General features: G+C 44.5%; 1 protein-coding gene across 1 annotated transcript; it reads right to left on the bottom strand.

Moving 5' to 3' along the window:
- Positions 1-806: 806 nt before the first annotated feature.
- Positions 807-22,273, bottom strand: PCF11 (PCF11 cleavage and polyadenylation factor subunit). The gene is made up of 16 exons (XM_054164894.1): positions 21,783-22,273; positions 16,872-16,997; positions 14,549-14,737; positions 13,976-14,167; positions 11,892-13,000; positions 11,501-11,690; positions 10,764-11,406; positions 9,196-10,676; positions 7,851-7,938; positions 6,307-6,426; positions 5,711-5,819; positions 4,974-5,157; positions 4,391-4,546; positions 3,275-3,367; positions 2,503-2,538; positions 807-1,911 (listed from the first exon to the last, which is right to left on the bottom strand). The coding sequence occupies exons 1-16, from the start codon at positions 21,969-21,971 to the stop codon at positions 1,693-1,695; spliced, it is 5,124 nt and encodes a 1,707-aa protein (XP_054020869.1). The 5' UTR covers positions 21,972-22,273; the 3' UTR covers positions 807-1,692.
- Positions 22,274-22,648: the final 375 nt, after the last annotated feature.

The raw sequence follows: 22,648 nt of genomic DNA, 5'->3' as shown, positions 1-22,648 counted from the left end.
AGACCAAGTAAGGTCTGTGTAGAGCTCAACTATCCTTGTCATTAGAAAACTGCTATAAATCCTCCTCCTGCAACTTGCAGGTCTTTTCTTTCTTTTTATCCCTAACACAAGTAATTGGTCCCCCTTTCTAACAGTCTGATTTAAAGACCTCACGGCTCTGCTCAGGCTCCTCCGAGTTTCAGTTTGTACAACGAACAGTTTACAGTAATTCAGGACATGAAGTGTCAATGTGGCCGAGCCTACATCCCTGCTCTGGGAAGTTTCAACAAGCAACACAGGAATGCATCCCCACAGCACAAGCAGAAGCCACACAGACCACATGGACTGACTTAGCCAAGTAGTTTTATCCCAAGCGCTTTTGTTCTAGACTTTCTCCAGCTGAAACTGCCACCTGTAACAGGACACACTCACAGCTACAGCCTTAATGTGAGAACCAAGGAATTATTTACATCTTAAAAACTGCTTGAAGCCTTTTTGTGAAGATGGAAAGAAGTGTTGCAGGGAACAGCAAAATCACCTTCACAGGCTGTTATTTCTACTTGCACAGTAAGGTCAAATTCTCGCCTTCAAGTATGCTCACTGTGAGAGTACTAAATCTACTAGGCCTATAGCATTTAGTGCTGATGCCTTGGTCCCAGCAGCTTTAAAAATAGGCACCATGCACACATCAGAGTGAACAGAACACTAAACACACGCTCTCTCAAGACAATTAAATGAATTCTTCCAATCCCCCAAACATGCCAGCCACACGAACCCATTGCTGAAAGGAAGAGACTCACACTCAAATGTATGCTTAATTTTATTTATTAGATTTAAGAAATATTAACATCTCAGGATAGCTGGTTTACCATCTAAGTCCAGTAATCAACGAAAAAAAGAAACCCTGTTTCAAATGAGCATTCTTACATTCACCCCCCCTGTAATGTAAAGAAAAGTTTCTTCACTTGTATTAAATTCTTATGTGTTTAATTAAAAAAAAGGAAAAAAGAAAAAGTAAAATCATCAAAAATGTCTTCAGTACCAGGCATCCTGGTTTGTTAACTCTTTGTTGGCACTTGTGTTCACAATCAAGCGCTCCCAGCTGCTTTGTTAAGTTGTCCCCTTCGACCCAGAACCCTCTTTTTGGAGACTTTTGTTTGGTTGAGCTGTGGGGTTTTTAGATACCTGTATATGTAAGCTTGTTCAAATGAGTTTTAAAAGAAGATCAGTCTGGGGTTGTCTGAGAAGTTCCTGCACTGCTGCCCTTGCTCACCCACCTATGGGGTAACTGAAGGAAGTTATTGGCTTGAATTTTTCTGAACCTTATAGAGCAAAAGTTCTTTTTAATTCCATTTAAACTGAAAAAAAAAGTACAGAAACACTGTCTTCATTTTATGGTGTGCATAAACATTACACTCCATATATAGCAAAAATAGCTTTTATTTATAATTTACATTTCCACAAGTGAAAATTGTACATTTTTATACATAGATCATTTAATTCCATTAAATTTTCACCCATCTACAGACCTTTCACACAATGACACCTGAAACTGTGCAGGCAAGAAGAAATTCAAATACAAAAATGTATTTATTAACCAAACAAGAGTTGAGGCCCTGCCTCAGATGAACATTTTTATTTCATATAAAAAGTATTTGCCTTCTGGAGTTAACACAGCAGCTCTTCTGTAAAAAAACAACAAAAAACTATACCTCAGTTCATTTGCACAGACTCATCAGGTTCTGTTTTAATATCTGTAGATGCAGGCGTGCTTTCTTCTGCACAGGCAGAAGGGGTTTCATCGGGCTCTTCTTTCACTTTAGGCGAGTCACAGGACTCTTGTGTTTCCTGTTTGACAATGTTCAACATTATGTTTAGAGGATTTTCTACAGGAGTCTTGCTGGGAGATGGTGTGCAATCAAATGATGATGTCTGCAAAGCAAAAATCCATGCAGCATTAACACACAGGGAAATAACCATCAGCACCTTCTTATCCCCTTTACCTTTTCGAGATGCAAACACACTTGCAGTCAGGCACTCAAGATCCAAACTTCTACTTTACCTAAATCCTAACAAACTTATTCTTACTAGCATCACTTTTTCACAATTACTTTGTGATAAGCTATCATACAGGCAGTGATTAAATGCTTAATGTGTTACTGTGAACAGCACACTCTCTGCTATTCCCAGGGGAATTTTAACTCCCAAAGCCTTAAAAAGTAACACCCCCCAACATTTTTGCCAAATCCTGGTACTACACACATTACTCAACAAGAAATGAAGAATCTGTTTTCAAAGTATGACTTCTCTTTAGTCTCTCAGTACTTCACAAGACAGACATCTCAGCTAATTCTCTACTGTAAGCTGGCCTCGCTCAAGGCCTTCAATTCTCTGTCTAGTCATGAGCGAAACAAACAAGCAGCATGCTTGTTTCAAGCACTTATCTGCCTCCTGCTAAGTCCAGATCAAGCTGACAAACTGAAAGCAAAATGCTTCCGAAAGTACAAAGAAGGATTCACTTACATTTTGGTAATCTTCATAGCAAGATGGATGGTAAATCTGAAAAAGAATTGTTACAGATGTAAATACATAACAATACATGATAGGAGGATCTCTGTTAAGAGCACAACAGTTTCAGCTACACATCACAATCTGTCTAAGAAAGCAATGGTATCAGCAAGCCATGCATGGCATCAAATAAAACAGAGAAAAGAGAATCACAAAACATTAGGGGTTGGAAGGGACCCTGAAAGATTATCTAGTCCAATGCTCCCACCAGGGCAGCATCACCTACTGGCCACGCAGGAACATGTCCAGGTGGGTTTTGAATGTCTTCAGAGGAGACTCCACAACCTCTCTGGGCAGCCCACCGGTTTTGCCACCCTTCACACTGAAAAAATTCTTCCTTGTGTTTACATGGAACCATACATGCCCCTTTTCCTATCATTGTCCTATTTATTTAGGAGAAGTTAGCATATGGAAACCTGGGAAGTATTGGGAATGATTTAAGTACAGCTGTATGGGAAAATAATTGAAGCAGTATCTACATTAGTATCTAGTATATGAAGACATTCATTCCTCCTTTAGCACTGCAGTGTAAGGGAAGGCTGATGACCTACAATAGTCACACTAGCTTCACAAACTTCCCAAAGCTGATCTATTTATATAATTGGAAGCTAGGAAAAATACCAGGGGAATCCTCCAGGAGAGAGAGTCCTCCCTTTTCCTTTTTTTGCTATAATTTTTTTGAGGTTTTACTATAAATAAGCATCACACATAAGTAAGATCAAATTACCTTTTCATCTACTCTGATTGCATTCTTCAGGTGCCACTCTTCCTCTTCCTCATCCCAGTACTGTTCAAATTGCTCTTGGCAAATTTCACAGCTCTATAAAGTCATCAGAGTAACAAAACAAATGAGGTTATTGCGACAATGTACTGAATGCATCAACTTCCACCAATCTGCCAAGGGTAAAAAAAGGGTCTTTTAAATTAAGATTAATACACTAAGGCCACAACATCATCTTTCCTCCACACTTTAAAAGTACTTTAGGAGACTTTACTTGAGTATAACAGTTTGCAGACTGAGTAACGATCATCACCTAGCTTTGAAGACTGCTGTCCCTTTAGAAAGGGAAGCTAGGAAGTCTCTCTGACACACATAATAACCTAATACTCTTTGTTAGGTAAGAGAGTCTAGTGCATGTATTTAATTCATCTTATCTATGACATTATCTTCACTCTTCCCTTTAGCCTGGGGTCTCAAGCCATAAAACAAGGCAAACTTTTAGATGAAGTATTAACATTTTCAGTACTTCTGTGCAAACTAATCAGCTCACAGAACAAAGCACCAAAAATACTTTAAAGAATAAAAACAAAGGCCCTCATTGCTCATGGCTGATTTCTTAGAGGTTTAGCATGCAAAACTGAATTGTAGGTTCTATCAACATTTTGCCTGGTTACCACATCAACTCATCTACCAAAATACAGCACTACTGGTTACTTTTGAGGTATGTCTTTGTCATAACACCCATCTTCCACAGAAAACAAAGACATTTCTGTGTCCAAGCATCGAAACCCAGTAAAGCAAATCATTATTTGAATGAGAAAAGACCAATTCATCACTTGATCTATGTACTCTTCCTATGGAAGCATTCAGTACAATAACACACTGCCCATTTCGGTTTGCTAAAGCAACAGAATGGCAGCGGGTATAGATTGTTTCTGAGTTACAAGCCATTTATACTACTACCTGCCCCTGGGGAACAACCAGTACATGCACAAATCTATGAGGCGACTGCATGGGGGTCCAACAACAATGCTTCCCACTGTAGGATGGAATGCTCTGAACTTCTTTGAGGTACAAGGTGATTCCCAGTATCTGGGCTAATAAAAGCAAGAGGAAACTTGCCTCAACTGCTCCAGCTGGTCCAGCAGGGACACTCTGAAACTCCTTCTCTTTTGCAGCTTCTTGTGTCTTCAAGACAACCTCTTCGTGGGCTTTTTCAAAGAACTGGCTTTTTGCTCGCTCCTCTAGATCAGCTATTTCTTCAAATTCAATCCAGTCCTGGAAAAAGTTTGCAGCTCACATTCAGACACTGACAAATAGCCAGAAATATTTAGAGAAATCACATCTCGGGGGAAATACAAAAAAAGCACCAGATCTACTAAGGCTTATTTCATCACAAGTGTAACACAAGCAGCCTGGGCACAGCGCACACGTTCTCACAACACTGCACATCCAGAGTTCCTTACAGACGTTCCATCCTACCCTCTGGGATGGAAACAGTCCCAACAGCGTCAAACTGTTTGCCGTTTCATCACGCAATCGCCTTTCGTATGTTGGCGGTCATCTGACAACCGCTTGAGGTACCTAAGGCATCGCTGTTTACCAAAGGCCAGCTCCTACGACGAGGTAAACCTCCAAGCGCCATCCCGCAGCACACGCATGGAAGAGCCAAGTGATCTACCGAGACACATCCCGCACCGCTCACCGTTAAACTGTAGTACCATCGTCTGTGAGTAATCTTCCTGCTAACGTCTTTCTCCGTCCGGTTCTGACGGTAGTGCCAATCCAGATGATCTGCATAGACGTCTGTCTGCGAGGTGGTGAACCTCATCCCACAGGAGTAACACTGAATTCCCGTGTACAGGCGGTTTATAACGCTGTCGTAGCGCCTACGAAAAGGACACAGCGCAAGCCTCAGCGGCTTCCTCAGAACAGGCAAGTTTCTCACCACGTTACTTTGCATGCCCACGAGAGCAGAGGAAAAGCATCAATCTACTGCAAGGTTACAGCACACGGCATAGCTACACTATTCTTGATTTCTGTAACACAATCAAGTGAAAGATTCAAATAACAAGGGGCTCACGTTAACCACTCATGAGGAGTGTGTGTCAAGTTTCATGCCTACTACCTTCATCAGCTACCGTGTGCATGAAAGGGTAACACCTGCACTTGGCTCAGCTTTGCAAACCATACAGAAGGTGGTAAAATCAGCAGTAACAATGGAAGAAACACCGACCTCAATACGTATCACCACCTTATTGGCTGAGCAACAACATGCAACTTGTGCAAAGACAGCTCTCCCAGATTAGTTGTCCCTGTTTCCTCCCTCAAATTTTCCAAGGCTAACATCAAATGCTGCACCTTTTAAAAGCTCCTTACTGCACCCAGCTACTACCACATCGTTATTGTCACTGTGCTGTAAACTCATTCGATTATACGCACTGTCTAAGTTCTTCAACTATGAAGTTAGTGAGGTCTGGAACATTCTGATCTTCATTCTGGTCATCTTCTTCCTCCTCAGCAGCTGGCTGGGCTGAGGTTTCATTCACTTCTGTGAAGACAGTATTTTATCAAACTATCAGTACATCATCAGAAAGAAAGAAGTGCTCATACCTGACTATGCTAGAATGCAAGTGTGCAGGAGCTAAGGGAGTAATCTTCTAACATAACCTTTTAAAAAGCATGTAAGATACTAAGAGTTACTCAGAATTTCAATTTAGGGAAACAGTATTTCACCTTAGCCTTTGGCATTAAAGTCAGTCTTCACAGACAGAGTTATTTCAGAAACTGACAGGAATCTGATTATCATCAGGAACAAGTTACTAAGGCACAGCCCCAAAGATAAAACCGATTGCTATGGACAGCTAAGTGTACAAATTAAACAGGACACTACAAATTTACTCCACTGCATGCATTGAACTCCTTCCCCAAAACAACGTTCCATTTACAACACACATGCTAGAGTTCATAACAACTCTTATCTATACTTCAACTGTGAGTAAGCTGAGTATTTAGAACATAGCAAGGCTGCTACATACGTGCTGAAGTAGAATCAGTTTTTGACAGTTTGAGGATCCCCGTTGACAGCAGTTTAGCAAATAACTCATTGACATCAAGCTGTCCAAGGTGGTTATCAGGGTAGGAATGTGGAAGGGCTCCTGGGAAAAAACACCAACACTCAATCAGACTGAAGTTTTACATCAGAAATTCACTTCACCTTCATCAGTGTATTTCAAAACATGCTTTTCCTTCTGCCTCCTGTTTCTTCCATTCTTTGTTTTAAATTATCAACTCTGCTTTATGCCTCGTCCTTGGCTAGTTTCTTCCTTTGCAACAGCTTCCTTCACAACCCTGGGACACACCAACTGGGGAGGGACCTTACAGCAGCCTTCCAGTACCTGAAGGGGGCCTACGAGAATGCTGGGGGCACTGTTTACAAGAGCATGCGGCACTAGGGCGACGGGCAATGGTTTTCAAGTAATGAACAGTAGATTTAGACTGGCCATTGGGAAGAAGTTCTTTACTGTGAGGGTGGTAGAGCATTAGAACCAGTTGCTCAGAGTGGTGATGGATGCTCATTACTGGAGACATTCAAGGTCAAGTTTGACAGGGGGCTCTGAGCAACCTGATCTAGTTGGGGATGTCCCTGCTCACTTCAGGCAGATTGAACTAGACATCCTCTAGAAGTCCCTCCCAACCCCACATGTGCTATCCAGGCTGGTAAGCCCATGCACAGATTTCTGCTGCACAGTGTTTATGGGAATCCACTATTTTCTTATTTTATGCTTAAATATTTCACCAGGACTAACCTACTTCATCACCTACTTTAACCACTTCTGACTTCCTAGAAGCATTATATTACTAACCACTCATATACTGGGAATGTTTACACACCCTGGCAAATGCAAGACAGACCTACATACTGGTGTCTTGCAGGTAGCTTTTGTTTGTTTGTTTGTAAACACAACCACATACCAAAACCACATAATTAATGAAAACTAATGAAAGCCTTCACTGATTGAGGGAAAGCCCTAAAGAGATGAAGGCAAGACAGAAATCACATCTATGGCACCTCAGCTGAGGATACTTCCCTGAAACACCTGGGGCTGTTTAGTCTTGAGAAGCCTGAGAGGGGATCTCATCAATGTCTATAAATATCTGAGGGGTGGGTGTCAAGTGCAGAGGCCAAGCTCTTTTCAGTGGTGCACAATAATCAGTCAAGGCACAATGGGTACAAGCTTGAACATACAAGGTTTCACTTCAACATGAGGAGAAACTTCTTTACAGTGAGGGTGACAGAGCACTGGGAGAGGTTGCCCAGTGAGGTTGTGGAGTCTCCCTGTGTGGAGACTTTCAAAAGTTGCCTGCATACATTCCTGTGCAGACTACGCCAGGTGATCCTGCTCTGGCAGGGGGATTGAACTCAATGATCTCTGAAGGTCCCTTCCAACCTCTGATGTTCTGTGGTTCTGAGTCCACACAGACCTAGTACAGCAGGACCCTACCAGATGATAATCTTTGTGGCCACTAACACACAGAGTAAGGTGAAAAGAAAAAGGAAGTTACTTATTTTGTTACGCACCTGTGGGGTTCTGAACAAAACTTCCAGGATTTGGCAAATACTGTTGACCCTGGCCATAAGACCCTGGCTGAGCTGACATGAGAGAAACCTGTGGAAGTAAGCACTTCAGTGGGTTTTGTATAATGATGTGATTATAAACTTAATGGCTTTTGATTTTAGCATTAACTCCTAGATGTTACACTCTTTTGGGGACTGCAGAATGTCAGTTTGGTATAGAGCAGTCCACAAATGACTACATAACCTTTCCCTCACTTTCATCTCCCTCTAGGAAACTTCAGCATGCACTCATTTGGCCTAACATTTAAATTAAAAATAAAACCCAAGTAAGTTTTCTTCTACTTATCAAGTCTTTGATCACATTTCCCAAACATGAAACCTCCTGTTCCCCAAAAGCAGGCTCACCAGAAAGAGATTTGAAAAACCCCAGTAAACAACTATTAACAAAGGCCATGATTAATTCTTATCTTATGAAATAGCACCCACTACATGAAACACATCTTGAAAGCAGGAATCTTCAGCAGACCAGCCACAGCAAGCTTCAGACAGAATTCAGTAACAGACTTGTAATAAAAATGGTTCCCCTAATCGTCTGCTTTCTGCACGTCCGAGTTTAAAAGGTTATCCCACTGCAGGTTAGCAGAACACACTGCCTGCTTTTGTGTAATCAGGGAACTCTTCATGTTCAGCTATTATCCCCCAAATGAAAACTACTCTCCAAAATCTCTCATTTACTGAAACAGTTTTGCTCAAGTATTTTTTTTGCTCAAGTGGTGCTGTCCTCTCTTGAGGAAAGTGTTTCCCACAGGCAACAGCACAGACAACTGAGTTCATAAAGCGTGCTGCTGCAGAGGTAACTTTACAAGACTGTAGTTTATCTTTCTCAATTCCCCCAGGTTATGGGGATCTCTTTAAAACTGCCTCCTCACTCAGACCAACAGCTGCAGAAAGACTTTGGTCCATTCTAATTCCACACCTCTTAGAAAAATGAATCATGTTTATCCACTTGCATTATCTTTGATGCTTCAGAGAGTTCAGCTTTGTGCAAGCACCTCAGGCTTCCCTGGTTAAAAATACCAGTTTCACAGTCACACTCCCATTTATAATCACTTAAAAGATGACTGTGTTTTGTTAAGTTCTTCAGAAAAAAAACATTCTTCAAGAATAGCAATGCATGGCCTTTCTCAATTAGCTATAAACTGCTGAAGGAGGACAGCTTCTAGCTTGGCACTGGCTCCCAGTCTGCTGGCTCCTCAGAAAAATCTGTCATTTTTAGAGGAAAAGAACAGCCAATTCTCTAGACACAACCACCTTTGGAAGCAAACCATTTCACACCATCAGCTCTTACCTGGTTACTTCCCATTGGCATATTGTTGAAGTTTCCATACTGAGGACCCTGAAGACCTTTTTCATCAAAGTAATGTCCAGCTGCTCTCAACGGGAAATTCTGTGCTCCAGGGCCAGCTGGCCCATTGAAATTTGGTCCAGGTGACCCATCAAACAGCTCAGGTCTCTGGAATTGCATCCCATGAGCTGGTCCATTGTAGCCCTGGCCAGGATGGTCAACAAAAGGACCCCCTTGTCCGTATGGCGACATTTCTAGTCTTGAGGCAGGGTGGTTAGCTACATTTTCAAAACGTGCACCTTGAAGGCCAAGGGGCAAGTCAAATCTAGAGGCTGACTGGTGAGGTCCATCAAATCTCTGAGGTATGGGTGTATCAAATCGTGGTTGTGCCTGTTGGCCAGGTGCCCTTTCAAATCTTGGGCCAGGCTGCCCGTGAATTCCATCAAATCTCTGCAAGAGCGACAGCTGTCCAGGCTGACCATCAAATCCAGCTGCATGACAACCATCAAATCTGGGACCAGCCCGACCCAGAGGACCATCAAATCTAAGTCCACCAGCTCCCTGGTGTACTGGCCCATCGATCAGTCTAGGACCTACACCTGGCTGACCATGTGGTCCTTCCAATCTGAGCCCTGATGGTCCGTGTGGCCCCTCAAACCTAAGCCCTGACGGTCCGTGTGGCCCCATAGGCTGAGCATGTGGACCCTCAAATCTGAGGCCACCTCCAGGCTGACCATGGGGCCCCAATGGCTGCAAATGTGGTCCCTCAAACCTGAGGCCACCTCCTGGTTGACCATGAGGCCCCAAGGGCTGACCATGGGGTCCCTCAAACCTGAGACCACCCCCTGGTTGACCTCGAGGCCCCATAGGTTGACCATGAGGTCCCTCAAACCTGAGACCACCTGAAGGCTGACCACGGGGACCCTCAAACCTGAGCCCAACTCCAGGTCCTTCAAATCTCGGACCTACAGGCTGCCCCGCAGGCCCCTCGAAGCGCAAAGGCCCACCTATCTGCCCAAGAGGTCCCTCAAACCTTAGTGGACCTCCTCCACCAACCTGTCCCGGGGGTCCTTCAAATCTCAGGGCCCCTGCCAGCTGCCCTGGGGGCCCATCAAATCTTAGAGCTCCAGCTCCCCCTGCTCCTGCATGTGGTCCATCAAACTGAGATGCACCTGCCCCCACCAAAGGCCCCTCAAATCTCAGGGCAGCCTGTCCCGGTGGCCCGTCAATTCTGGAACTTGAGCCAGCAGCAGGACCATCAACAAAAGGACTTCCTTGTCCATCTACCCCAACTCTTGCAGCAGCTGGTCTAGGCGAGCCATCAAAGAGAGGTCTGTCTTCCATCAGTGCTGTTATCCTCTGCTTTGCCTCGATGCCTCCAAACCTGGAGCCCGGACTCTCCGGGAAGGGTGCTTTCTCCGGATCCTCAAAGCGCGCTCTCTTGAAGCGGTCGCTGAAGGGCGACCTTGGCTCCTCTCGAACGCCTGCAACAAGGAGAGCAGTTCAGATAATCCCTCACCACCACTGTCGCCAACTGTTTAACAGATGTAAGCCAAGGTGAAAGCACGTACCAGCCTGCCCAAGCAGCTGTCTCTCCTCACGATTATCGAACCTGCAGATTGCATCACCATCCAGTTTTTGGAACTCCGCTGTGCTTTTCCCCTGCTGTCTGAGAGCATCTCTGAACTCATCCGATTCTCCCCAGCTGTCGTAAGGATCGAAGCTCTTGGAACCTCTTGCTCCTTTAGTAGCACTTTGTTCCTCCAGCCTTCGCCGACTCTCAAGCGGCGAGAGGTTATCAGGAAACGATCTGTTAGTGCCACTTACAGGAGAGTGTCTCCTGGACCTGTCTCCAAACGCTTCTTTCCTGTCAAACTGCACTCCACGCTTGGCTTTCGCTTGCTCGCATTCTAGTCCAGAAAGCAACGCGTCGGGTATGTGGTAATCTAAAATATCATCAGGATCCAGCAAGTCAAGCCTTGACAAGGAATGCTGAACTTGTGTTCTTTTTAGTTTAGCTTTATGTTCATAGTATGTTAACTCAGCATCTGACAGAAGAGGTTTCTTTTTCAAACCGCACTTTTCTTCGGTAGGGCTATCCCAGACACTGCAGCGATGCTTTCCTTCCTGATACTGGAACAGCTGTCGGATCTGATGAGCCACCATGAGGAACTCGTCCTGTGTTATTTCACCGGATGTTAAGCGTTCGTTGGCCTGCAATACAAAGTTAAAGCTTAGACTTCCAAAAAGACAAGCGAAGCAAACTATACCCAGGACACTTCTATGAAGAGAGACTTGTCAGTATTACCTTCTTGAGCAACTCTCTCTTGCTTGCAGACGTCAGTTCTTTGGGAATCTGTAGATTGGCATCCACGCTTAAGCGGTGCTGCTGCTTTGGCGCTCGGGGCGATAGAATTCCTTTACCGGCAGGCCAGTTTTCCCGGTGTCTTTGGTGAGGGGTCTTACCAAGTGCCTGGTGTTCCTCATTCTGCTGTGAGCTGCAAGCAAGAACACATACAAAGTAGAGATTACTCCTTCATTCAGGGCATAACTGTCACACTCCTGTTAGAAAGTGGAAGTAACTTGACGTTATCAATTTTAACAATCTGAACATTGTCTCCCAAAGCTGACTAGACTCAAGCCAGCAGCAGAATTTCCAGTGCCTTCAAACAGAAGTCTTTTAAAAGATAGTAACTTACTTTTTGTTTTCTTCCCAACCAGATTTCCACCTCTTGCCTGATTTGGATCCTTGCCAGTTTTCTGCATTCTCCTTTGGATCAGGAGAAGCTTTGGTGGAATGCTGGCTCGCTGCTTCTTGAGGCCTGTCTTCTTGGGCTTTTTTCACTCTCCTCGGATCTCGCACTTCTTGTTTAGCATTTCTCTTATTAGAATTTCTTTCATCTCTTGCTGCCTGTGTGCTTTCTTCAGCATGAGACTGCTTAGTGCCTATCTGTCTTATCTTTCCAATTTTAGGAGTTGATGAAGTGGGAGATAAACTCCTAAGTCTTCTTTTGGGTGATCTCCTCTCTCGTCTCTTTGGAGAATGTGTGGATGGTGAGCGTGCTTTAGGGGAGCGTGATCGTGACCGTTTCCTACTACTCGATCTCCCTTGTTTTCCACCCTGTTTTTCTGACTCCTCTGGAGTGGTGTCTTGTTTCTGAACAGCACCATTAACTACTTTATTTCTGCTGCCTGCTGGTCTATGTTCACCTGTCTTATGTTCCTCTTTTTCCTTTTTCTCTGTACTTCTCCTCTTTTCTTTCACCTCATCCTCTTTGCCCTCTGACTTATCCTGCAGATGTCTCTTCAGTCTTGGATCCCGCTTACTAATTTCAGATACTTTAGTGCTTTCACATTCTTGGGTTTTAGTATCTTTAGTACTGGGTATCTTATTTTTCAAAGGGGATGGTGATTTAGATTTTGCTTCTGACTGGTCGAGTTCTTTCTTCTGTGTTTTTTCACTTGCTTTCAGTTTTTCTTGCTTCGTGGAGTTTTGTTTTTCAGCCTGTGCTGTTTTGCTAGTCTTGGTATCGGACTGACTGGTCACGCTCGGTGGAAATTCTTTCCTGTGAGACTGATCTTTAGCATGGGAAGAATGTTGAGCCATCCTGTTAAGTCGAGGATCCCTATTTACTATTTTTGTATCATGAAGTGGAGGACTTGGGGATGGCTTATTTTTTTCAGGTTGCACAGTAGTTTGATGAGGTGGTTTAACTGTCATATGAGGAGTGGGAGACATGTGTTGCTTGGAAGGTGCTGGAACTGAAGCTACAGTAGATGATCCTTGCTGAACACTAAGAGATACAGCCTGCAACAGAAAAAAAATCCAGCATCAATCTGCATGAGAACTCCTACCCCAAGATACTCAATATTCTGTCTCTGAACAAAAGCTGCAGATAGAAATGTCCTGAAAGCCAACTGAGACAGCCATGTCACTGAGAGTTTTTCTATACATTCCACATGATCCAAGCTACTAAGCCACCAACTACGTCTCATACAGCTACCGTTCAAAGATGCTTTGCTCTGGCATCATCGACTATCAACCCTGCAAGACCTTCAATTGCAAAAGTAGTGGAGACCTTATCACTCTCTACAACTACCTGAAAGGAGGCTGCAAGAGAAGCGAGGGTCAGTCTATTCAACCAAGTAACAAGTGACAGGACAAGAGGATATGGCCTCAAGCTGCATCAAGGGAAGTTTAGTTTGGATATTAGGAAGAATTTCTTCATGGAAAGGCACTGGAATGGCTTGCTCAGGGATGTAAGAGTCATGTAGACATACTGCTTAGAGATATGGTTTAGTCAGGGACCTGTCACTGTAAGGTTAATAATTAGACTGGATGATCTTACAGATTTTTTCCAATCCAGGTGATTCTATGAAAACAGTACAGCTTAACTGCCATCTCCAGATCACGGCATCAATCCAACCTGACCTAATGAAGAAAGTGACTTGATTTCCACCGATGGGGCTTTCTTCCTCTTTAGGAGCCAAGTGAATTTGAAAAAGTCTGGCCTGCTGTTAGGTGGATGTGAAGGACCAGAGGCAGGCATCACTTTGGAGAGAAGTTAAAAACAAAGCCACAAACTTCTCTTTATTAACCTCTATTTTGAGGGTAATTCTTACAGGTTTTGGGTAGCAAATACTTCCTATCAACTTGCATTGCTCTAGTCCTAAAATAAGCACACTTGCCTAACGTAAGGGAAAATGTACTGCATTTACCAGGGTAGCCAAGTACTGCCCAGAAGAGAGACCCAACTATAGAAGTTTCAACTATCCTACTCACCAACTGTGCTTTAGTCTGTTCCAGCTCCAGCTCTAACTTTTTTTGTTGAAGTTCTAACAACTGCTTTTGCTTTGCAAGCAACTGCTGCCTTATGAGCTGCTCCTGCGTCAAATTCTTTTGTATTTCAGGAACAGCTGGAGGAGTAGAGGCACCAGAATTGACAGCAGAGGTAGGTGCAGCAGATTCCTCTGGCTAAAAGCAGAACAAAAAAAGTTACATTTAAAATCCTGATGGAGTCAACTAACTCCATCTCCTTTAACTGTTACTATGCTCCAGGGCTGAGACTAAAGTGTGCAGAGCAGTGACAAAACACTACTCATTTAGAATTTGCCCCACTAGAATCTGCCTGACATGACAGGTGTACACCATCTACTCTAAATCCACCAATGTTCCAAAATCTACAATATAAAAAAATCAAACACATTGAGTATTTTCTGAATTCAGAAACTCCTCTTACCTGGCTACAAAGGTCAGACACTTCACTTCTAATCAACTAACTGTGAAAAAGCAGCATATAAACAAGGCACAGTGCAAGTATTACCATCTGTTCGTGCAGGAGGCGCGAAAACTTACCGATTTGTTTAAAAACTTAGGATTCACATGGATGCTAGAAGTATTCACATTTGGGGGCAGAGGTTTAATTGGCCAAGCAGGATCTAATGAGTTGACTCTGACATCAAGTGCATACAGTTTCTTCAAAGGAAAAATATCATCCCATGTGGAGCGCAATTTAAATAAACTTTTCCTAGTATTCTCATCCACCTAAAACAATAAAACAATTCTATGGCTTGTTAAGTTAATATAAAACAATTGCTTACAAATTCTTCTGTAGAACTTATGATTTACTTCCTACTTCTACCAAGTCTGCCATCTCAACACACTGAACTTGCTATACAGAATTTATAAGCAGTGCAGACATAGATCTATACCAACAAAAGCAGTAACAGAAGCTCAAGCGTGGAACTCGTTTCAAGGCCATTTGAAGGTTCTATTGCGTTTTACCATTCTCTGAGAATTTTCTTTCAACTTCCCATTACCAAAATTCTCATTTTACTTGCCCAATTTCTGTGGAAAAAATGCAGTAACAAACCCATTGAAAGGCAAGAGCCTCTGCAACAATACATTACTCAAATGCTTGTGCAGGAGTGCAACACTGACAGATCAGGAAACAACAAACTTTGTGGAGAGAGAAGGTGTTTTGCTCAGCTATTTAGTCACTGAAGGATTTTTTCCCAGCAAATGCAACAAAAGGGGTATTAGCTAAGATGAAATCAATTTTATTTCAGTTCAGCTGCAACATCAGATCCTTCTGTTAGCTACAGGTCAAGCATATTTTAGGACCAGTGCCCATTTTGTCTCTTCAAAATTAGGCTGGATTTTCACGCTAGGTAAATTAGAAACTTCCAGTAAATCAAAATTCAGTGCATCTCCTAACTTGAGTAGTTCAACTAAGCAATAAATGAAAAACAACTGAGGACAAAATACTTGCAGCTGTGCTAATGTCAATATCCCAATTCACTCATTATTCACCACCTAGATGGCTTTTGCTGCAATTCTACTGTTAAGTTATTACAGCAAGATATAGAATACTCTGTAAAATTCAGAGGTTCTTTTGAGGAGGGAACAGAACTTCAACAAAATCAGTCACACTTGGCTACTGTGGGGTGTATCTACCCACACCCTTTCAATGACTGCAAAATGTGCAGAAATGACTGAGCAAACACTTTGTATTTCATCAAGTGTCTAAGTATACCTCAGTGACCATTCACTACTGAAACAAAGTCATAACCCTGTCACTTCTGGAATTCTACTTCCATCTTTTCACACAACCAATTAAGTTACTAGAAGTGACTGCCACTGTACACATTTAATACACATATTAAATAGTTTTGTTAGCTCAGCAGCCAGCCTATAAAAAAAACTTTAAAAGTAAGTTTTTATCCAGAGCTTTAGCTGCAACATTAAATGCAACTCAGTAAAAGAACACTCACAATTTAACACAACAGAGAACACAAGTGTCTACCTATCTACTCTAGACACAGGAGTTTAAGGCTTCTATGGCCATCATTATAACCTATTCCTTATTTCATCATGCATTTCACAAATGAAAACCACGTTATCAAGAATACTGGGCTCTCAGATGCTGATACAGAATAGACAAAATAGACTAAAGCTCTTTCCCATTCATATGAGCTGTCACTTTCTCAGAGCATACAGAAAGCAAGAGATGTCAATCCTTCATTTCTGATCCAACTTAAACCCATTCAAGTTCAGCTTGTCAGAAACTGGACTCTGATTTGCATTTCTCACTAAGGGATATGCACAATTGCTTCCCTGGCTTTAAAGAGATTTAAAGATCTGGCAGCAGTTTTCAGTGCTGAATGAAATTAAAGTGCTATTTGTGATATAATGCAGGTATGTGTTCCAAGAGCCTTGCCCATCCTAGCATTATGTTCAAATCATCACAGATTAAGTCAGACAAATCTAACTCCATGAGAGCAGCTCTGGAAATTCCACACAAAACCTGATTCCCAGTCTATTCTGGGCAAAAAGACTATCTACTATCTCAAAAATAATCAAACAATTCATAACTATTGGGTCTGTACATTACAAAAAGTTCATCCAGGTAAGCCAGCAGTAACCAAAACAATTAGTAAAATCTTGCCTGGATGGGCAAATTAGACTTTCATGAACTAAATTAAGACTTTGCATCTTTCATTCAGCTAACATGCAACTTACATGCTTGACAGGGGCAGGAATAATCCTCCAGAGCACAGATACAGCACTGAGATGTACTGGTATAGTTCACCACCCAAAAACCCCAAATCTGAAAGTATTTATTTTACCAGCAACAAATTTTGCTTAGACTACAAAACTTTTCTGAAAATGTATATACCTTTTCAAACACACAAATAAATGTTGCAACTAGGTTTTTAGTAAAGGCAGTAAGATACTCTCTTCCCACATTCTTGACAATGGAATCCATAAGATACATAACAGGGAGCTTCTCTGATGCAGGAGCCTGGAGTAATAAGAAGAAACTGAGAAGTTTAGTACAACAAAAACACATTTTAAGCTTTTTTAATAAAGGGATTACCAATCCCAGAAATACAGACCTCTCTTTTGGGGAGCCACTATAAACACCATGGGGTTTGGTTTGGGACTTTTTGTTTACACAAAAACTTAAGTCTGGAGAATTGATACTCAGTTCAAAGCATAAGGCAGTGGGTCTATCACACACCAAAAAAAAAGGAACAGCTCAGGTTATTTTGCTTGCGCATCAAAGCTTTGGAAAAAAGAGGGGGAAAAAGGAAGAAAAAAGCAGCCCACAAGACAGTACTGCCACTACCAGGGATGGAGCATAACCTTCCAAAACCCACTCGAGAGAGGAGCTTTAAGTTAGCAGGAAACCACTGTTAGCACTTCAAGGAACTTCTAAAAAAGGGTTTGCAATTCAAACTTCCAGAATGTTTGTCTGTCTGGATCTCACACAACACAATCAGACTTCTGGCACGTGGCCCAGATTAGTGAACTTCTGTAGCTGGTCATTAACTCCACGCAGAAAAGCTCACAACTATGCACTGTAATCCAAACGGACGGAGCATGGAGTCCCGTTCTGTCTTGGCACTTGTGGACAGTGACAGTTCACACTTCTGAGTGCATGCAAAAATGCAGTCAGGACAGAGTTCAAAATCCAGACAAAAATCGATCATCTAGTGGACTGGGTAAATGCAGACAAGGTCAGGAACTGCAACCACGATTTTCACAGGAGTCTTCAAACTCTGGACACAGCTTTGCTATAAGAGACTTGGGTTTGGTTGTTTGGGTTTGATTTTGGTTGTTTGAGGTTGAAAAAATCCACTTTCAAAACCTGTAGCAAGTTTTTACTACAGAGGTGTAGTGATGCTGGACTGCTAGAGTGCCTTCCATCACACAAAAAGCACTACTGGCCCAAAGAGAGGCGATTTTAATGCCCACCCCTGGCTTTCACAAAGAAGGCACAGCAAAGCCCCAGAAAACATCAGCAAGTACAGAGACTTGTGGAAGAGGACATGCAAGGCAACACCACACGCTGTGTGTTGATCATGATCCCCTTCGAAAAGCATCCACTTGTAGTACTTTAAGTCCCATTTACCACTGGGTAATCTCAGGCATAAACCAGAGTCACTCCACTCACTGCTCACTTTTTGAAACAGGACAGGCTACTAGGTTAATTAACACCACCTTGCTTGGCAGCCCCACTGCCTAGACAAGTGTGTGCAAATGCTCTTGCTTTACAGTCTTAGATTTAATTCCTTCCCCTTTAAGATGGTTCACAGAAGGGCACCAGGTCAACAGTCTTTTTTATACGGGTAAACCACAATGTTTTCTCCCCCTTAAAATAGTATTAATTCACTATTATTTGAAATTTAATACTGAAGAGGGCAGAATTTCTAGTTAGTTGGGGAGGGGGGCAGCATCTGAACCTCTGAAAATACTGAAAAAAAACAGGCAGCTGGTGTATTTTGTAAATAAAAAGAGAGGGGGGAAAGTTAAACTAAGTGCAGCACATTACAAGCTTATCTTACACTGACTTAATACTGGGCTGTAAATAACATGCAAGTGTTAGAATAAAGCATCTCTCTGGTCTCAGAACTCAAAAGGCTGGGGGTCTACACCTACTGAACATGAAAATGTCTGTGGAATACTGGTTTCTTCTTTACAGCAGTCTGCACAACTGTACATTAAAAACACTAAGTTCTGAGCGCCTTCCTGCAGGGCAAAAAAGAGTGCACCCCTCCCTACTTTCCAAGTCAGCTGTGAGGGCAACAAAGAGCAGGCTCAGAAGTACCTGCGACCACGAGCTAGTGACACAGTGTTGCGTTCTTCCATTTCACCCATGCATGGAAGCAGCCCACTGTGTTCAGCTAAGCTTGCAGTTTGAGAGGCTGGGGAAACCCTTAGCAAAGACACTGTAACAAGTTTAACTGTCCCTTTCGTAATCACACGCGGGGGCAGGCACAGGAATTTAGTGAGGAAGCCTACTTCAAACTATGGCACAGAACTAGGAGTTCAGCGGAATACCCTGCTTCAAATAGAAGCTACTCAGGTGTCACATTTTAAGAACCACAACTTAAACAGGGTTGGAATTTTTAAGTCTTCTCTACCGAAAATGTTTATTATGTCATGGCATCTACCACACCGTTCAATAACCACAAAAGGGAACCCGAGGCTTGAATGGTTTGTTTTCAGGAGACCTATACCAGGATTCCCTAGCCAGAAGGATGCCCCCACAGCATTATCCAAAAGGCAGGGAGGCGACGCACCACCACCAGACCACAGAAAAACGCTAACTCTGAGCTCTTCAGCAAAGACCTCGTTAGAGAAACCCCGCTGTTCCTTCAAATAATGTCGGAAAGCTATTGTTGGAAATGTGTGGCTCTTTTTTATTAGTTTCCTAGAAGTTTTCACGTTTAAAGTCATAGCTGGCAATTAAACCCCAAGTCACAAACTCGTGCAAAAATTTGTTTAAAGAGAACAACCTTGTACACAAAATGGGTCTTGGAAACAAATTCTGCACTATACAATGGTAAATAAAAAGACAAATACATATTTCACACTTTTTATTTACAGTTTTTTATAATACCAGTCACACATTTCAGAACCATTTATTCAATTGCAAAGCAGACCACTCAAGGTTTACACTAAACAAACTGTCTCCAGGCAACACTTTTAAAAAGTGGCTTAGTAAAGGAGATCGCTTTCCCAGAAGCAACTAAAAACTTGCCTTGAATAAACTACAGTCACAAAGAGTAACTAGGTCAAACTAACCATTGGTACAGGTTTTAAGACATCTTTTTTCTTTAAAAAAAAAAAAAAAAAGAAAAAAAGAAAAAAAAAGACCACACTTCAGGGCAGGCTCTAAATCACCCAGAAATGTCTGAAAAAAATCATTGACAGCATTGGCATTTATCACAAATAATCTTACACATATCCACTGCCCTTTAGGAGATATAATGGTGAGATCTATGAATGAGGCCACCTCCCCACGGAATGGCAAAACTCAGCCACTGGCATTAAAAATTAGACTGGAAGAGGTCTGTGGAACACTAAAAAGCAATCCTGCATCGATAGAAAAAAGGATTAAATAAGAGATCCTTTTCCACCCCCATCATTAGATAGTACAATTCTCACCATTATAAAACACTACTTAAAGCCAAAGGAAAAAATGCCTTTGAACGCCTGAGATCAGAGGGAGCAAGGGAAACAACGGGGGAGGGGTGACCAGCACAAACGGGGGGCAGAAACTGAAAGAAGAGCCCTTTTCTTACAAAACGCTCGTGTTAAAAAGGTGCTGTAAACCCCCATCCATGTGCTATGGCTGACTGATGTCAGCAACTGCCTGGGTTGGGCTCAGAGGGAGCCTCCTCTTTCCCTTCTTTTTATATCATGTGCCTTTCAGACGCCATGTTAGGATCCTACAGGCTGCTGCAGTTTCTACAGCCAGGGAGAATTTCTTCTTCCCCATCCTCAACCAGTAAAACTTCTCTAGCCACAATAAATACACACACAACGCTAGCGTTACTCAGGGCACAGACCACCTGAAATCCAAACAGCTCATCTCAAGCCCACCGAATTTTTCTCTCCTCAGGCAGAGCGAGACAAGCCCATCGCCACTACACGCACTGCTCTCCGCAGCCGATGACCGCCTCTCACCTATGAACTTCTCCTCAAACCTGGCATCTCACGGGGACCACGCTGGGGAAGCAGCCTTACCGTAACTGACACTGAATGTATTACAGCAGCCCTCAAGAAGCGGGCAATCTGCGTGCCGCAGCTTCACCTTCATTCCTTTAAACTACCCCTAAAAAAATAAACCCCCCTCAAACTCGCCACAAAATCTGCCGCTCAGGCCCTCTCTCGTGATCGCAACATTCACCTATTGCCGAAACCGCTAAATGCAAGGGTCTAACAGCAGATGTGAGACACTGAACCCTGGCTCCGTGCAGGGGGAAGCTCGGCTACAAGGGCGAGGCGCTGCCCAGTCACTGCCAGGCCGCCATGTTGTGTCTGCTGTGTACACGGGGCTTCAACCGCGAGCCACGCTGCCCTCCCGCAGCGCCTGCTGGGGCGACTCCCAAGCCTTCCCCTACTACCCACAGGGTGGTGTGGGGGCTGCTCCCCTCCCTCGAGTCCCCTGCTCCCTACGGAGTGGAAGGTAAAAGCAGCAGCCTCAAGCTTAGCGAAAAAACGAAGAGCCCCCGACGTCTCGGCCCGTGCTCCCTGATCCCATCTAGCATACGCTTCCCTCAGCTCGCTTCCCCCACAGCGACCCCAGCCTCCTGTCCCCCCACTGCCCCGGCCGGGGCCCTCCCTGACCCTAGTCCCCGGCGCCCTCTGCTCCGTCGAAATCCTACTCTCTCTGCTCGCTGCCCCATTAGTCACCAACCGCCCCCCACTACCTCCATGTACCCTGAACCCCCTGCCTGCCGCCCACTCCCCACCCAAGCCCAGGTACACCCACCCCGCACTGGCCTCCTCACCCCATCCGGCCCACCGCCTCCCTCCCGAGCCTCTTCCTCTCTCTCGCCATTTCCCGGTTCTGAGGCCCTTTCACCCTCCCTGCCTCGCTGCCTCTCCCTGTCCCCACTACCGCCCTTCCCAGCTGCCACCACTCAGCCCGCCGCTGCCCGGCTCCGCCCGCGCCCCTCCGCAGGCCATCTCCCCTACGCCCTTCCTTCCAGCCCCGGAGGCCGCCCTAGCCCGCTGCCCCGGCCGGTCCCCCCAGCAGTATAGGTAGGAGTAGTAGTCGGTGGAATATAAAAACCTTGGCGATTTGCGCCTCGATCAGGGAGACGATGTCCTTGGCGAAGGGCACGTTCTCCTCTGCCAGGATGGTCAGCATGTTGATGTGCGGCTTGCTATTGAACGTCAGGTCTTCCAGCGATGACTGGTAATCGCGGCACGCGTCCTCCCGGGCCTCGCTGCTACCAGCGCTGCTCTCCGGGGTCGACATGCTTCTCCGACCGGGGCCCGCACCAGGACCCGACCCACCGACCGAGAGCCCCCTCCCCGCGATCCCCTGCCGCCGCAGCCGCCGAGAGATGCCGCCCCCCCCGCCGCTGCCGTTGGGCTCCTCTACCGCATCCTCCGAGCTGCGGCTCCCGCTGGCTGTGGTGCTGCCGCCCGCCTTGCTGCTCCTTCCAGCCGCCGCCGACTCAGTCTCAGCGCTCACAAAATGGCGGCAGCGGCTACGGTTCTCAAATCGCTTCCTCCAACCGTTGCGTCATGTGAAATTGTTCTCAGGAAAGGGGCCGGCGCTTTGGAAAGCCCCTTTTGTTCCTTGACTGCGCCCTGATTGGCTGCCATCCCGCCTGCTCGGCCCACGATTGGCTCGCTCATCACAGCACCTGCCTCTGACTGGCTGGGATCGCCTCTCTTCTTCTCTGACTGGCTTTTGCGTTAAAACCGCCCTCTCGGCCCGACGTCCCGACTTGCGATTGGTTGCTTCCCTATTCGCCTGCTCCCAATCCGCTGCGCTTCTTCCTACCGCTTTCCCGGACTTCTCTGAGCGCTGATTGGTCCCCCTACGCAATCCCGCCTTTCCGCCAACCCCTCAGATGTGGCTGCGCGCCCCGCCCCAAGCCCGCCATTGGGGCGGCCGTTGGCGTGGCAACAGTATTGCCCGCCGCC

The sequence above is a fragment of the Dryobates pubescens genome, chromosome 10 (genome assembly GCF_014839835.1).
Source record: "Dryobates pubescens isolate bDryPub1 chromosome 10, bDryPub1.pri, whole genome shotgun sequence".
Taxonomy (NCBI): domain Eukaryota; kingdom Metazoa; phylum Chordata; class Aves; order Piciformes; family Picidae; genus Dryobates; species Dryobates pubescens.
Note: the sequence above shows the minus strand (reverse complement) of the source record. Positions and strands in the feature narration are given on the sequence as shown.